Below are 13,239 nucleotides of genomic sequence, written 5' to 3'. Positions count from 1 at the left end.
TGGCAAGTAAAGGTGTGGGCAATATAAAAATCACACCTGAAACTAGATACAAGGGGAGAGGTTGACTCAATCTTTGCATTTTGTTTCTGTTTGTGCCACACTAAGAATGGAGAATAGAAAGAGGAGAAGAGAACTAACTGTCTAAGGACTGAGGACATGGTAAACAAAATTGTTGAAAAATATCAACAATCTCAAGATTACAAGTCCATTTCCAAATATCTGATGTTACTTTGTCCATGGTGCACAACATAATCAGGAAGTTTCCACCCATAGAACTGTAGCTAATCTCCATGGACAAGAATGGCAGAGAAAAATTGATGAAAGGTTGCTAAGCAGGATAGTCCGTATGGTGGATAAGTAAGCCAATCAAGTTCCAATGAAATCCAAGCCGTTCTGCAGGCTCAGGGTGCATCTATATCAGTGCGAACTATCCATCCACATTTGAATTAAATAAAACGCTATGGCAGGTGGCCAGGAGGACCCCACTGCTGACACAGAGACATAAAAAGGTAGATTGCAGTTTGCCAAAATGTTCATGAGTAAGCCAAAATCCTTCTGGGAAAGCGTCTTTTGGACAGATGAGACCAAGATAGAGTTTTTGGTAATACAAATCATTGTACTGTTTATTAAAAATGGAATGATGTCTACAAAGGTACACCGTACCTTCAGTCAAATATGGTGGAGTTTCAAAGATGTTTTATGGCTGTTTTGCTGTCTCTGGCACTGGGGACCTTGACTGTGTGCAAAGCATAATGAAGTCTAAAGATTACCAAATGATTTTTGTTTGCAATGTAGTGCCCAGTGCCAGAAAGCTGAGTTTTCATCCTAGGTCATGGGTCTTCCAGCAGGACAATGACCCAAAACGTACTTCAAGACGCACTCAGACATGGATGCAAAGTGCTGGAGAGTTCTGGAGTGACAGCAAGGAGTTCGGCTCTAAATCCCATTGAACACCTGTGGAGTGATCTTAAAATTGCTGTTGAAAGAAGGTGCCCTTCAAATATGAGAGACCTGGAGAGTTTGCAAAAGAAGATTGGTCCAAAATTCCAGGTGAGATGAGTAAGAAGCTTGTTGATGGTTATAGGAAATGATTGATTACAGCTATTTATTTCAAAGGGTCTGCAACCAAATATTAAGTTGAGAGTGCAACAATTATGTCTGGCCCATTTTTGCCTTTTTTCTTCTTTTTTTCTTTGTGTTGTTCCAATACAGACAAAGGAAATACATTTTTGTATTTGCAATAATTATCTGGGAGAAAGACTTCATTTTCTTGAACAATTTCAAGGGTGCCAACACTTCCTGCGATGACTGTAATCATTTCGATCTCAGCCATGAAAATATAATTTGTCATACAGGTTGCACAACTGTGGTTGATTTCTGTCATAATTAATAATAGGAGGCGATATTCTATACAATACCCTATATATACCTAAGCTGCAGCAAAACGTCTTTACACAAAATTAAGGAGAATAGTGTTCCCCCGTGGTCCCCACATAGCTTTCTCATGAGCCAGATCAGACACCCCCATACTTTGCACTGACGAGGGGCAAGCACCCCGAAACACCGTGTCTGCAAATTGGGATTCTGATCTGGCTTATATATCCTGAGTCATATTGCAAAGGATTGTTGAAAATCCACTTGTGACTTTTAGGATCGCTACTTCCAATAGGTGGCGCTGTGCTAGAGTTTGTCTCCTTTACTGGAGAGACAATTTTAATATTTCTTAGAGGGGCGTGGCAGGTATAAGTCCCCTTACCTGGCAGCCAGACTGGCTTGCAAAGTCTCCTTAAGGAGAATAGTGTTCCCCCGTGGTCCCCACATAGCTTTCTCATGAGGCAGATCAGACACCCTCATACTTTGCACTGACGAGGGGCAAGCACCCCGAAACACCGTGTCTGCAAATTGGGATTCTGATCTGGCTTATATATCCTGAGTCATATTGCAAAGGATTGTTGAAAATCCACTTGTGACTTTTAGGATCGCTACTTCCAATAGGTGGCGCTGTGCTAGAGTTTGTCTCCTTTACTGGAGAGACAATTTGAATATTTCTTAGAGGGGCGTGGCAGCTATAAGTCCCCTTACCTGGCAGCCAGACTGGCTTGCAAAGTCTCCTTAAGGAGAATAGTGTTCCCCCGTGGTCCCCACATAGCTTTCTCATGAGCCAGATCAGACACCCCCATACTTTGCACTGACGAGGGGCAAGCACCCCGAAACACCGTGTCTGCAAATTGGAATTCTGATCTGGCTTATATATCCTGAGTCATATTGCAAAGGATTGTTGAAAATCCACTTGTGACTTTTAGGATCGCTACTTCCAATAGGTGGCGCTGTGCTAGAGTTTGTCTCCTTTACTGGAGAGACAATTTGAATATTTCTTAGAGGGGCGTGGCAGCTATAAGTCCCCTTACCTGGCAGCCAGACTGGCTTGCAAAGTCTCCTTAAGGAGAATAGTGTTCCCCCGTGGTCCCCACATAGCTTTCTCATGAGCCAGATCAGACACCCCCATACTTTGCACTGACGAGGGGCAAGCACCCCGAAACACCGTGTCTGCAAATTGGAATTCTGATCTGGCTTATATATCCTGAGTCATATTGCAAAGGATTGTTGAAAATCCACTTGTGACTTTTAGGATCGCTACTTCCAATAGGTGGCGCTGTGCTAGAGTTTGTCTCCTTTACTGGAGAGACAATTTGAATATTTCTTAGAGGGGCCTGGCAGCTATAAGTCCCCTTACCTGGCAGCCAGACTGGCTTGCAAAGTCTCCTTAAGGAGAATAGTGTTCCCCCGTGGTCCACAAAATTAAAGTTACAATTGTTTTCATTTTTATTTTAGAAATGAAAGGTACCCATGAAAAGAAGCAACTTTGTAATATATGTTAGTGAAATCTGCTTTCTTCTTCTCAGTGAAATCTGCTTCCTTCTTCTCCTGGACTGATCTTTAAATTTCAGTACATGGGTAAAATCTATATTTAGCAAAGACTTAATTTTCCCATTACTGAGATAGGAGATGACAGTTGGTGCTTTTAAAATTCCATGAAGAGGGAGGAGCTAGAGGCAGACATAGACATTCTGCTGCATGAACTCCACAAACGACAGTTACATATCTTCATAGAACTTTACCAACTGCCATCGTCTAAAGGGTACTTTACACGCTGTGATATCGGTATCAACATCGCTAGCGAGCGTACCCGCCCCCGTCAGTTGTGCGACACAGGCAAATCGCTGCCCATGGCGCACAACATCGCTAACACCCGTCACACGGACTTACCTTCCCTGCAACGTCGCTCTGGCCGGCGATCCGCCTCCTTTCTAAGGGGGCGGTTCGTGCGGCGTCACAGCGACGTCACACAGCAGCCGTCCAATAGCAGAGGAGGGGCGGAGATGAGCGGCCGGAACATGCCGCCCACCTCCTTCCTTCCTCATTGAACGGTGGACGCAGGTAAGGAGATGTTCGTCGTTCCTGTGGTGTCACACATAGCGATGTGTGCTGCTGCAGGAACAACAAACAACATCATACCTGCAGCAGCAACAATATTAAAGAAATGAACGACGTGTCAACGAGCAACGATTTTTCACGTTTTTGCGCTCGTTGATCGTCGCTCCTTGGTGTCACACGCTGCGATGTCGCTAACGGCGCCGGATGTGCGTCACTAACGACGTGACCCCGGAGATATATCGTTAGCGATGTCGCAGCGTGTAAAGTGCCCTTAACTCCATAATGGTAAAATCTGAGGACAGATTTTACCAGTGAAGTGAGAATTTTGAGAACGAAAGATCAATCCAGGAGACGAAAGAATCAGATTTCTCTTCTAGGACATTTTGCAAAATTTCTTACTTACACATATACTATTAATTTATGAGAGAACATGAAACCGACGGTTTCTCTTTAAATGCTTTATGCCAACTTCCCCTTTACATGAGCTATAACAGCCGTTGATGTACCGTATGTATACCTCTTACCCACCTACAATCGCCAGCTTACGAACAATGCAAAACAGTCATTGACGCACAAAAACACCCGGCACTATTCACCATTTCATTCATTACCACAAGTTGGCTTCTATTAGTTTATGATAGATCATAGGATGGCAGAATATCTAGATTTCCTAAATGTAAAGTTGTAGATCAGAAATGAACTGTACACGGTGTTAGATATTACATTCAGGTCTGCATCTCCCCTGGTATTCCTGAGCTGTGTACAGTGTAATATGTCTATGTCACCCACCTCAGAGCTTGCTGCATGGAGCGGTCCGGATCCACTGCAGAGAATGTAGTCAGCAGTCTGCCTGGGGGCTCCCCCTCCAGCTGCCTGATGGGGTCATTTCTGTTGGGGAAATATGGGGCTTCATTGACATCCATAATGGAAATGGTCACTGCAGAGGTGGACTGTAGAGACATCTGGATGCCGCTGGCCAGAGGTGCTTGATTTGTCACCATAACATTTAGTAAAAAAGCCTTGTTCATTTCATAATCCACCGGCTGAAACAGAAGGGACAATAGTTACCAGCAGGAAGGGGCACTTGTAACATGTAGATGGGACATACGCTTTAGAGAATGAGTGCCATTGGAAATTGTGGGTGAGCTTTAAAGGGCTGTATTAATAACTAGTGTTGAGCGAGTATCTATCTATTCGTACTCGCTATGCTGTTAGCGAGTATTGTCTGCTATTTGTGTCGCGGGCGGGGAGGAGGGTGTCAGCACACCGCGCTCACCCCTTCCACTCGGTCCGGCGGCCGCCGCTGCTCAGTGGTGGCTCGAGCTGTGGGCCGGATCCCGGGGGTTCTCGAGCGGCGCTTCTCGCCCGTGAGTGAAAGGGGGGATTTGGGGTGTTGGGATAATGTCCGTGACGCCACCCACGGTTGTGGTGATTTGTAGCACCACCGCTGCTCAATACGGGGATCCCGGGGGTGGTGATGTGGAGCAGCTAGGTGTTGTGTTGCCCCTCCGTGGGTAGGGGGTTGGTGATCCCGGGGCCCGGTGATGATATGTAGGATGCAGGGCCTGGTGGATGCAGGGACGCGGGGGCAGCGCTGTGCCTTGCGGCACGGAGGTACTCACTCAGCCAGTAACCACGACACAGTTCTCGGTAACCAAACGGCTGGTTGGTTGGTCCCACGGACGGCTGCACTTGCTCACCCAGTCGGTAGCGGTGATGTCCCTTTTCCTTGCACCTAATGTTGTCTGTTGGTCGCGATGGGTTCCCACCGGTAACCCGCTCCCCGGCTTCAAGCTGGACCGCAGGAGCTCTACTCTTTGCCCGCAGGCGCTGGCCCTCAGAAACTGGTGCCCTGGCGGTGGCGGTGTCTCTGGTGTACAGGTTGGGCTGTTGCCTTCACTCAGGACTTGGTTGTTGGGGGATCTACGTCCCCTTCACTGACGGATTTGGCAAGTTTGGCGACTCCTAGCCTTGCCGGGGTCCGAGAGGCCCCTGCCCTGGTGCTGACTGTCTTTTGGTACGCTGCTCCAGACCGCCGGGTCACTACCCGTCCGCGGCCCTTCCAGGAACTTCCAAACGGTCACCCCTTCAGACAATCACCACTGTTGCTGACCTTGCTGACCCTGTCCTGCACACAGCTGGACACACTTCAAGCTTCCTTTCTGTAACTGTTCTCACTTTCCTTCAGCTTCTCTTACTCCTACTTTACCACTTCCACTTCGCTTCACTACTTTCACTTCCTTAGCTCATCTTAGCTGTTTACTCCTTTCCGTCCCTAGCTTAACTGCTGGTTTTTCTCGCCTCCAGAGCTGTGAACTCCTCGGTGGGCGGAGCCAACCGCCTGGCCCACCCCCTGGTGTGAACATCAGGCTCTGGAGGAAGGCAACAAGGATTTTAGTTTAGCTTTGGTGTTCCTAACTGGGATGTAGGGTGTGATGGTGCAGTGACCTGTGACCCCTGGCTTGCCCAGGGCGTCACATTTGCATATTCATTACGAGTTAGTGGGCACAATGTAAGTCAATGGGAAATACTCGCTAAGTAGCAAGTAACCCGAAAGCCATACTATTCATACGAGTAGCAAATAGTACGGCTTTCGGGTTACTCACTACTTAGCAATTTTTTCCCATTGACTTACATTGCGCCTGCTACTCGTAACGAATATGCGAGTAGCGGACAGTACTCGCTAACAGCATAGTTAACTGCTCACTCAACACTATTGATGACGTACCTAGTCAGTATTCACATTAAATACAAAAAGACAGTTTGCACTCTGATAATGCTAAAGTATGGAAACCATGAATGTGTGAACATGGACCTGCATTACTGCTAAGGAAAATCTAAGAAAAATGAGATATTTAGCATATATAAATGGCCATTTGTATATCTGCCCAGTTGCCCCTTCACGGCATATCTCGTCACTGGGTACCTAACACTATGCTAAAGCCTCTCTCTGGGTTAAAAACCTCCTGTGTATGGGCAAGTAGGAACCTGCTATATAGGATAAGATTACCTGTGGCAACTGGGGGAGGGGTGCACAGTCAGAAGGTATGACCCTCTTCATATAGACAAAAAAGACTGACTGCACTCAGTGCAAACTGTCTTTTTTTGTATTTTATGTCATGTTCAGCTATGCACCTGTTCATACGTCAGGTCGATGAGTGCAGTCAGTCTTTTTTGTCTAGAATTCACATTAAAGGCTATAGAAACTTTCACTCAGAATTATATTTAGTATTATTAGTTTGCTTCCTAAATCAAAGCCAAGTAATTTGCTAGATAGGAAACAAGCAAAAATGGCATGATCCCGCACCACTGTAACAAAAAGTCCAATTTTATTGTAACCGCTAAAATAGATCTATAACAGAATTATAAGGTTCCATGACAGTCTACAAGATGAGTCTGAGACAGGCAACCAAACACGTTTCAGATGTACCTCTTCTTATTCCTATGAATAAGGACAAGTAGGTCCGAAATGCGTTAGTTGTCTGTCTCGGATGTATCCATATTTATTAATAAGAATAAGGACAGCTACGTCCGAAACGCATAAGGATGTCTATCTCGGACTCATCACGTGGACTCTCATGGAACCTTTTAATTTTGTTATGCGTTTATTTTAATGGTTACAAAGAAATGTAACTTTATTACTTGTGCTGGATTAAGCCATTTTGTTTATTTCTTGTGATATCTGTGAACACCAGCCATGAAGATTTGTGCATCCATACTAGAATCCATGGACAATCCTTGGTGATCGGATACTATTTTTAATCAGGGGGTAAGCTGATGCACCGTTTTCATTTTCTGTTTAATTTGCTAAATACCATTTAATATTTTCTTCCATTTTACTGCTGCAGATTCTTTACACAGCTGAGTGAGCTGCAAAAATGTTACTAATCAGTCAAAGCTGTTATACGAACTCTTTGCTCTCCCCCTCCCTTCTCTCAGTGTTATAGACAGCAGCAGTGAGGGGATGGTGTATAAATCTCCACAGTGGCTACTGCGGAGAAAGCATGTAGACTAGAGCCTCAGAAAGGATTGGGGAAGAGAAGGGTCAGAAAAAACAAGCTACAGGAAAGCACATGAAAAGGAAATAGTTAAAATATTGGAGCTGTGCTGACACATGAGCTGACAAAAGACAGCAGCTCTCTGGATATAAACAGACCTCGTTCAGCATGTATTACCTGAAGAGACACTCCCACTAAAGAAAGATCTAAAACTTGGTTCAGGCTGCAAAGCTGAATTTTAAGGGGTAAGAAAATTAATCAAGACAGATTATAGAACGAAATTTTGTGCAATTTTATGAACTAAACGTAAAAACTATCATATGTACAAATCGTGTTTTGTACATCAAAGGTGTTCACAGTCTTTAAGGGAACCTGCCCGATCCATGGACTGTATATCAGACTGTGGCTGTATGATTTCTGCCCATATGATTTAACTCTAAAACGCTGTGACATTTTAAACAAAAACATAAGGTTAATAGCTGCCGAGGACAGAGCCGCACGGCAGACTAGTCAGGCAGGCCAGTTCCCGATAGGGTCTCCCTGCGATTGCCAATGAATGACAGGTCTTTCCCTATAGCTGCACAGGACCCCCCTGTATGACTAGTCTCCTGTGTATGAATTACGGCCTGATACATGCTGCCCGTAGATCAGTGGTCGGGTTCCTTTTAAATTTCCTCCCTTCCAAGTCTCTGTCTCTTTTGACAGGCAGAATCCCCTAATCTTCTCTATTCTACAAAGTAAATACAAATATCAATGAAATTACTGTATCCAAGTGTGAAGACTATAATCCATTTCTACAATTGTTGTATGTTATGCCCTTGCATTGAGTGGATTGTAATGATTATTCAAACGCCTATACTAATGGATATTAATGAAGTGATCCCCAATGCTGAGGGTCTCTCATCTGTGATGGGTAGATCCAGTAGATTCTTGGCCTGTAGAGTTGTTCTGACCGATTCTCGGGGAATACTCTGACTTCTTAATGTTGCAGCTGATTAGATCTAGCTTTGAAGGTTTTTCTTGCCTTTTTTATCTCTTTGACTGTTCAGTGTTTCAGTGAAACTATGAGAAATGTGGAGTCTGTGATTAAGGCGCTCTGTATGATGGGAGACGCTGGAATAGCAGAATACTATAGAGCAGCTTTTCACATGAGTGTTTTTTCCACTCCCCAGATGCTGCAGACAGGGTGGGAATAGCTGGCTGGTGCTTCTGCTGCTTGCTTGACAGCAGCCTCCAGTGAATTACAGCAGAAACTCAGCACAGTATAAAAAGCATGTACGGTATATGGATGACATTACAGCGCAGCATTACACCGAGAATAGGAACCAGTCCTATACACAGTGCACAATGCGAACAGCAGATGCCATAGAGTCACGCAGGCCTTATTGACTACAATCATCTTTCTAATGACTCTTCTAGATGCTCGTAATAGGATTCCCAATAAAGTACTCTGTCCTCCCTGAAAGCTATCAATAAATCTTCATTTACGTCAAAGGGAGCTCAATGTGTGCAAATATATCATTAAATAGATAAGAAACATGAACGAGTTCAACAGTCAAATGGTTCTCCCAATAACTGACTATTGTATTGTATAATGGTGATGCGGTCGAGGTATTGGCTTGAAATGTCCAGGCCAGCACATACCCAACTAATAGTAGATATAATTATAGTATATTGTTGTCAGTGCAGGCACAACCTCACCTTTACCACAGTGACAATGCCCTCGTTGGTAACCGGATCTGTTTTAACAGTGAAGTGACCGGAAGGATCGCCACTAATGATCTTATATAGAGCATTCCAGTTGGGAGTATATGGCTGGTCACGATCCACCACCGTGAGATTGGTTACAACGGCATCAATTCTGTTCTCCGGCACCTCTCCAGTGAACTGTGTGGGAAAATGATATGTTAGTCATCTCTGCACAAGATACTATGGTCGGGGTTCAGTATATTGAATGGTGTGTAGACCATTATTTGGCTTCATTCAGACATGCATAATATGTGTATTTTAGCATCCGTATTATGCCCACAAGTCTTGGTCTAATTGCAAGACTATTGACCTGATCGTCCCGCATCATAGATTACTGATACTGTTAGTTACGATCATAAAATGTGCAGTCAGGCTGGAACTCGCGGCCCTAACACAAAAGCATTACGGACTCATGATATTTTTTTTATAACACCACTCCAGCGTTTTTTTTATTTCACCGCTGGAGTGGTGCTTTAAATCAAAGTCTCCTACTCCCTACTTATAATCAGCTTCCGGCATCTACATCTGTTTTCACAGATGCTCCAGTCAATCTTGGCAAGCTTATGGCCTGTTGCCTGCTTCAGTGTTTCATGGAGCACTCCAGAGGTCACGAATCAATACAAGTCTATGAGAATTTCGTTTTTGCTCTCATAGACTTGCACTGAGTGGTTGTAACGCAGCTTCAGACTTCCGACCAGTTAGAAGTTGCGGGCACAGAGATCGCACCGCGTGACCAAAGCAGTGCTGAAAAAGGATGAAAATGCCAGAAGGGAAGTATAAGACCAAAAAAACCTCCAAAGCTGAAGTGGTGCTTTAAACCAACAATTCCCCACTTACACTACATTAAAGGGAACCTATCATGTCAGATAACACTATCAACATACAGATGTAGGGTAAATTTCCAGGTTATCAGCTTTACAAGTGTAAGGCCACTTTCACATTGCGTTTTTACCTTTGTTCACTGGTCCCATCAGGGCATCCGTCTGAACCCCCATCCTTCCCCCACAAAACGCGTTTTGGATGCATACGCCGAAGGGGCCATTGACTATAATGGAGCAAACTGAGTCATCGTGTGCTCTGTCTTGCACCATTCTCAGGCATATACGTTTTCTGCAGGCGGACACCCAGATGTAGAAGACCTACATTTCCAAAGGCTTATACAGTAACGATCTTCAGTAAGCGCTTCTTTAAAATGAATTGTACAGAGCTGTAATACCACGCACAATCTGAAGGTGTGGTGTTTTTGGAAGACGTTAACCATGTTTTTAAAAACCTAGACAACCCCTTTTAGGCCCTGTGCGCACTTGCCGGCTTTTGCCGTGGATTTCCTGCGGATTTGCTGTATGTTTCGCTGCAGAAAATGTTCATAACATCTCTGCAGTGATTCACCAGCAAAGCCTATGGGAAAAAAAAATGCTATGCGCACTAGGCGGATTTTGACAGCTACATCTTTTGCTGCGGGATTCCGGCAGCAAAAACAATTGTATGTCTCTTCTTTTCTGCAGGTCCCTGCGGTTTCGAGGGCTGGCAGATCAATCACCCACTGACTCTGGGTCGGCAGAGGATTGATCCCCGGTATCTGGCCAGATGGTGCTACCCATATAAAGTTTATGGGGAACAGAATCTGCCCCAAAGGGGTAGGAGCAAGCGCTTCATACTCACCGATGATCGGGCGGCTGTCACACTGCTCCCGCGGCGGCTCTTTCATCTTCCAGAGCCGGCTCATTATTCAGTCTCGTATTCACTCCTTCCCTGCTTACCGGTGGCTGTGATTAGTTGCAGTCAGACACGCCCCCACGCTGAGTGACAGCTGTCTCAGTGCGACCAATCACAGCCGCCGGTGGGCGGGTCTATAGCGTACAGTAAAATAAATAAATAAATAAATAAAAAAAACAGTGTGCGGTCCCCCCCAATTTTGATAACCAGCCAGGATAAAGCCTCACAGCTGGGGGCTGGTATTCTCAGGCTAGGGAAACCCACATTATGGGGAGCCCCAGCCTAAAAATATCAGCCATCAGCCGCCCGGAATTGCCGCATCCATTAGATGCGACAGTCCCGGACTTTTCCCGAGTCTTCCCGTTGCCGTGATTCGGTGGCAATCGGGGTAATGAAGGAGTTAATGGCAGCAGCACACAGCTGCCACTAAGTCCTAGTGTAGTGATGGCAGGTGTCTATATGACACCCCCTCATCACGAAACTGTAAGTGAAAGTAAATAAGCACAAACACCCCAAAAATCCTTTATTTGAAATAAAAGACAAAAAAGCCCCCTCTTTCACCACTTTATTAACCCCTAATAACAGCCCTCCAGGTCCGACGTAATCCACAAGATGTCCCACGACGCTTCCAGCCCTGCTAAACCTGGCTCTCACAGTGAGCGCCATAGACCATGACTGCTCACTGTGAGGGTCAGGACGCAAGTGAAGTGAGCCGTCGGGATCACCGGTGACTTCACTGATGTGCTTTGCAGTGACAGGTGGAGGACTCCAGCGGTCACTGCACATCAGCTGACTGAAGTCACAGCTGATCTTATACTCACCTTCTCCTGCGAGGCTGCCTCCGGACACTGCTCTCCTGCTTCCAGGCCGGCTCATACATATGCAGTTATGCAGTGCACAGCTGACCCGCAAACAGCAGAGCGCCGGAGGCAGGCGCAAGGGACAAAAGCACAGCCCGGAGACTTCAGCACCATGGACAGCAGGAGCGAGGAGAACTGTGAAATCCCGCAGGGAACAACCTGCGGTAATTCTGCACCAAATCCGCACCAATACGCAACATACCGCATGCGGATTTCGGTGCGGATTGTTTGCGTTTTTTTGCCGCAGGTGCGGAAATCTTTAAGAACCTGTGGAATTTTCTTAAGAAAATTCTTTTTTCTAGTGCGCACAGGGCCTTAAAGGGAACCTGTCACCAGATTTGGTGACTATAAGCTGCGGCCACCACCAGTCGGCTCTTTTATATAGCATTCTAACATGCTGTGTATAAGAGTCCAGGCCGCTGTGTAGAATGTAAAAATGACTTTATAACACTTACCTAAACGGTCGGTACGGTGCAGACAGGTCAGATGGGTGGCTCCATTCTCTGGGTGCGGGGCCTCCTCTTTCAGCCATCTTTGTCCTCCTTTTTCTGAAGCCGAGGTGCATGACGCACCCTACGTCATGCACACATGTCGGCATTGAACTTCTGCGCAGTTTCACTTTGATCTGCCTTGCTGAGGGCAGATCAAAGTATTGTAGTGTGCATGCGTGTGTGGTCTTTAACCTTTGGTCACGCCTGCTCATTAGAGTACTTTGACCTGCCCACAGCAAGGCAGATCAGAGTGCGCCTGCGCAGGACCACAATGTCGGCCTGTGTGGATGATGTAGACCTGTCATCCATACTGGGCTGGGTAGAAGGAGAGCGGAGATCACTGCAGAGAGGAGGCACCGGACCAGAGAGCAGCGACACCCATCGGACTGGACCACAACCCCAAGGTGAGTATTCTAAAGGTGTTTTTTACGTACTACACAGCGGCCTGAGCACTTATACATAGTATTATGGAATGCTGTATATAAGAGCTCACTGGTGGTGGCCGCAGCTTATAGTTGCCAAATCTGATGACAGGTTCCCTTGAAGAAAAAAAAAAAAGTAACAGAAAAGATATGATTTATGTCATAGCTGTTTTGCTTTCTGACACATTTCTAGTTGCATTGCGACTATGCTACACCCTAATACGCATTGGAAAAGCAAATCTGTAGACGGTGCATGGATTTGTGCAATCCCCTTACAGATAAATAAGCCAGCAGCAGAAATACAGGCAACAAATCTGCCATGTGCGAATACGATTGCTGAAACTGTGACACTAAACTTTTCTTCCTTTTTTTTTACATTTGTGCATTTGTATTTTTCTATATTTTATCGCTCTCATTGCTTCTGTCATGGCAGAATAGGCCACAATGCACCATACAAGTGACTTCTAATAGCTATTACTGTGTATTCAAAAATGATCAAACAAAAATTAGCCACAACCAAATGAAAATGGATTATAGTAATTGAGCTCAGAGACGGCCAGGTGTACGG

The 13,239-nt window shown here is 45.5% G+C and overlaps 1 protein-coding gene across 1 annotated transcript in view; it reads right to left on the bottom strand.

The window, feature by feature from the left end:
• Positions 1 to 13,239, bottom strand: part of CDH4 (cadherin 4) — a 1,210,640-nt gene that overhangs the window by 46,651 nt on the left and 1,150,750 nt on the right. The window contains exons 9-10 of the mRNA XM_075350393.1: positions 9,135 to 9,320; positions 4,225 to 4,478 (exon numbers count right to left, since the gene is read on the bottom strand). Of these exons, the coding sequence (XP_075206508.1) occupies positions 4,225 to 4,478; positions 9,135 to 9,320 (440 nt within the window). The remainder of the gene's footprint in view (positions 1 to 4,224; positions 4,479 to 9,134; positions 9,321 to 13,239) is intronic.

This window comes from Anomaloglossus baeobatrachus, chromosome 5, assembly GCF_048569485.1.
Source record: "Anomaloglossus baeobatrachus isolate aAnoBae1 chromosome 5, aAnoBae1.hap1, whole genome shotgun sequence".
Lineage (NCBI taxonomy): Eukaryota > Metazoa > Chordata > Amphibia > Anura > Aromobatidae > Anomaloglossus > Anomaloglossus baeobatrachus.
The sequence above is the reverse complement of the archived record's forward strand: the minus strand, read 5'-3'. Positions and strand labels throughout refer to the sequence as shown.